The sequence below is a fragment of the Lissotriton vulgaris genome, unplaced genomic scaffold (genome assembly GCF_964263255.1).
Source record: "Lissotriton vulgaris unplaced genomic scaffold, aLisVul1.2 SCAFFOLD_1811, whole genome shotgun sequence".
In the NCBI taxonomy this organism is placed as follows: domain Eukaryota; kingdom Metazoa; phylum Chordata; class Amphibia; order Caudata; family Salamandridae; genus Lissotriton; species Lissotriton vulgaris.
The window spans coordinates 254,832-259,178 of record NW_028254384.1 but is presented as its reverse complement, the minus strand read 5'-3'; the positions used below and the strand labels follow the sequence as shown (position 1 = coordinate 259,178).

The window sequence follows — 4,347 nt, the reverse complement described above, 5'->3', positions numbered from 1 at the left end:
ATTATCATAGAGATTGCCTCATTGTTCATGGGATGTGTAGTTGTACATTGTTTTATTTGTTTCTTTGAACTTGCTGTGCATAATAAAGTGAAGAAGATTATGCATAATCCTCGCCTCCTAGTCCTTAAACAGAATTGAAACTTTCCTTCTCGTAAGCTAGGAAATTTTTCATTACAAGTGAACAAATTACAACAGCAAACCTTACGTTACATGAGGCAAAAGTCACAATTGTGAGCAAACAAAATACAAGAGGTAGCAAACGGTACAGTACAATTATAGGAGGAAAAAGTGACATGTGACATTATGAAAATGTCACCCATGGCTATCTGAAACCTCGGCAGCTATTGGCTTTGCCAGTGCTTGTTTTATTTGTAATCCACCAAGCGCCCTCAGACATGTACGACAGATCCAGACACTGAAGACAGACTATAGACTCCCATGAAGAGCCAGTAGACACAGAAGACGGACTATGGATGACATCAAGTGCCAGTAGACACCGAAGACGGACTATAGAATCTAACGAAGAGCCAATAGACACAGAAGACGGGCATTAGACCCTATGAAGAGTCGATAGACAAAGAAGACGGACTCTAGAGCTCAAGCGCCAGTAGACATCAAAGACGGACTCTGCTTCACGTCAGGGCGCCGCGTAGTCCTGCGTCTGTTTCTCTTTCCGTTGGAGCTCGGTACCGGCGCCGCTGGGGGTCACGAGCCCCCGGTGCAGCCGCTGACATCCCCGAGGCGGAGGCCTCGTACGGCAGAGGGCCGAGGCTCGGCCTGCAGCAGCCCGGAGGACCCGGCAGCAGAGGGCCGGGGCTGGACGTGAACCTCCCCGGGGGCCCTTACTCCGGAGGGCCCGGCCTGCAGCCTCACGGGGGCCCTGACTCCGGAGGGCCCGGCCTGCAGCCTCCCGGGGGCCCTGACTCCGGAGGGCCCGGCCTGCAGCCTCCCGGGGGCCCCAGCAGCAGTGAGCCTGGCTGGTGGCCTCAGCAGGCCCTTGGACCCGGGCCCCGAGCCCCAGAGACCAAACATCATGGACACGCGGGGATGGGGCCCCAGCTGGGGGCACCGGGGCCTGGCCTGGGCCCCCAGCATCCAGGGCTAGGTCTACCGCAGCCAGGGGGCCACAATAACATAGACCCAGGTGTGAGTTTGCAGATGCCTGTGGTGCACCAGGGCAGGATCTATATCTCATCTCAAAACCAGAACCAGGGATACAAGTCTGGAGGACCAGGGCAGGGTTGGGAATGCCCTCCCATGAGTGTGGGCCATAGCAGAAACCAATCTTCAGCAGGCACCAGTCGCAGCAGAGACCGCTCTCCCGCAGGGATGAGACGCAGCCAAAACCACACTCCTGTAGGAACAAGCCACAGCCAAGACTGCTCCCCCGCAGGGATGAGCCGCAGCCGAGACCACACTCCTGTACGAACAAGGCACAGCCGAGAATGCTCTCCCGCAGGGATGAGACGCAGCCGAAACCACACTCCTGTAGGAACAAGCCACAGCCGAGACCACTCTCCCGCAGGGATGAGTCGCAGACGAGACCATTCTCCTGCAGGGATGAGACACAGCCGAAACCACACTCCTGTAGGAACAAGCCACAGCCAAGACTGCTCTCCCGCAGGGATGAGACACAGCCGAAACCACACTCCTGTAGGAACAAGGCACAGCCGAGACCGTTCTCCCGCAGGGATGAGACGCAGCCGAAACCTCGCTCCTGTAGGAACAAGCCACAGCCGAGAACGTTCTCCCTCTGGGATGAGACGCAGCCGAAACCGTTCTCCGACAGGGATGAGTGGCAGGCGGGACCGCTCTCCCGCAGAGATGAGTCGAAGACGAGACCGCTCTCCCGAACGGATGAGTCGAAGACCAGACCATTCTCCCGCCGGGATGAGTGGCAGGCGAGACCGCTCTCCCGCCGGGATGAGTGGCAGGCGAGACCGCTCTCCCGCAGGGATGAGTCGCAGGCAAGTTCGCTCTTCCGCAGGGATGAGTCGCAGGCAAGATCGCTCTTCCGCAGGGATGAGTTGCAGGCAAGATCGCTCTTCCTCAGGGGTGAGCCGCAGGCAAGACCGTGCTGCTACAGGGTTGAGCCCACACCACTCTCCCATGGAAATGAGCAGAGGCCACTCTCACACAGGGACAGGCCGTAGGAGAGACACAACCAGTACATCTGGGTTGTTGACACCCTTTAAAATGGAAAGCAAAGGAATATTACTTCAAACAAAACTGAGTCTGCAGCGCTTGCGTTCTCTAAAAGTTGAACCTTTGCCTCCACGCTGTTCAGTGCAAAACATTCGAGAAGCCCTTCAGGACAAGTTTGGAAAGTTTGGAGAGATTATTTCAATGCAGATCTGCAAGAAGCTTCATAGTGCCATGGTGTTTTACAAGTTTAGAAAGGATCGTGACAGTGCTTTATCAGGAACCCATGGGACAAGTCTCTTAAACAGGAAAATTGATGTCACTGTGTGGCCATACAAAAAAAATCCATCTTACAAAGCTGAATTAGACAATGGATTTTTTGCAGAGGAGGGATCAGGGACACTGTATATTAGCAATTTGAGTTGGACTGTTTCTCAGAATGACCTCTTGCGTTCCTTCAATGGTTTGGGGGAGATATTGTATACTGAGGTTAAAAAATCGTCCAGGTTTTACAACTATGGTGTTGTGCAATTTTCAGATGAAGCCGTTGCTAATAAGGTCATTAGTGAAATGAATGGACTCTTCCTTTCCCGGAGTATGCTCAAGGAAAAGTTTGGGGATAGTTTTTCTTCACACTGCATTTTTGTCTATGGGCTTAGTAAGACCAATTACACACCTTCATCTTTAGTTCACCATTTTTCTCAGTTTGGAACTTTGAAAAAAGCATTGTTTGATTCCTCACGTAGCACAGCCATGGTTTTCTTTGAAGACATATCTAGTGCAGAAAAAGCCATACATGAAATCAGAGAGAAGTCTGCTGGTAATTTGCTTAAGGGGGATTACGCAAATCATGAATTTTTAGCAAGATTTTGTCGTGACATGAAAATGCATGCGCAAAATAAACAAGGCTTAATTTTGAGATTTGGAAAGAAGAGTATATATGGAACTAAATATTTATCAAAAGATAATGAGACCCAGATATTAGTAGACAATAGTGAGGAGCAGCAGAAATACTTTTTGACTTGTACTGGTGAGGAAGAGGCAGACATGTTAGCAAAAGCTAGTGAGGAGGAGGAGGAGGCAGACATGTTAGCGGAAGTCAGTGAGAAGATGGAAGTTTTAGATGAGGTTGGTGAAGAGCCGGAGGAGGTGTCTCCATTGTTAGATTGGAGTGAGAAAATAGAGGCTTCATCAGACTCTGGTGAGGAGGCAGCAGAGCCGTTACCTGAAGCGGATGAGTTAAGTATGCCCGCATTTGCAGAAGTGGTTAAGAAGAACACACCCAGTATAAGAAATAGTAATTTGTTTATTCCAGTGATAAGGCACAAAAAGAAATCCAAGTAAGCAAGTACCATTAACGAATGACCATAGAATTAGTATTGGTTGGATTTGGGTGGTCTAATTTTTTGGGGGTTTTATCTCCTTCATGTTAGTTACTAGAAATGATTTATGAGAAGTGAAATTCAGGTATTTTTTGTTGCATAAATTAAATCAGAATTTCAACAGTATTAGTGTTTGAAGTAAGTTCTTAAGGCATTGATTTTCAAATTAGTTATTTGTTTCAATGAGCTAATTTTGGTGCTATATCATATATCTACTAAATTACCACGCAGCATGGGCTATTTAGCACTGCTACACTCGTCTCAGTAGATATTTGCATTCTGAAGACAGACATGAAGGGCAAACACCAACTGTTAATTTATTTTGTTTCTATGTTCAGCACAAACCCAACTGTAGTGTGTGGGAGCAGGACAATTGGTACGGTTTACTTAAAAGTAGTTTGTTCATTATGTGAAGCATTTCACAAAGATTAAAAAAAGGCCAAAACTAGGATAGACCACTGTCTTTTGTACACAGATACTATGGATTATAGAACATAATCTGTGATGTGATATGATAGTAAAACTGCTGTAGGGTGGATAAATGCAAACAGAGAGAAAGGTTTGCAAATAATTCATAATGATAATCTTAGTTTAAGGGATCCGCGCACTATAGAAAAATTGATTAAACTTGAGACACATTAACGTGCAGAAGGAAAGGAAATGCACTTTTAATATTGAATAGGCACACTCAGTGGCTTTTTAACGCATGCCCTTACAATGCACTCATTAGAACGACGGCGTTGTAACAACACATGCCATTACAACGCAAGTCGGAACAACGACATCCTCTGGGGGGTGCTGGATGTTGGAATAAATATAATTT

At 47.8% G+C, this 4,347-nt stretch overlaps 1 protein-coding gene across 1 annotated transcript; it reads left to right on the top strand.

Moving 5' to 3' along the window:
• The first annotated feature begins 641 nt into the window (after positions 1–641).
• On the top strand, positions 642–3,972 carry LOC147659552 (uncharacterized). The gene is made up of 2 exons (XM_086951653.1): positions 642–907; positions 947–3,972. Exon 2 carries the CDS (start codon positions 1,048–1,050, stop codon positions 3,484–3,486), a length of 2,439 nt encoding a protein of 812 aa, XP_086807779.1. The 5' UTR covers positions 642–907; positions 947–1,047; the 3' UTR covers positions 3,487–3,972.
• Positions 3,973–4,347: the final 375 nt, after the last annotated feature.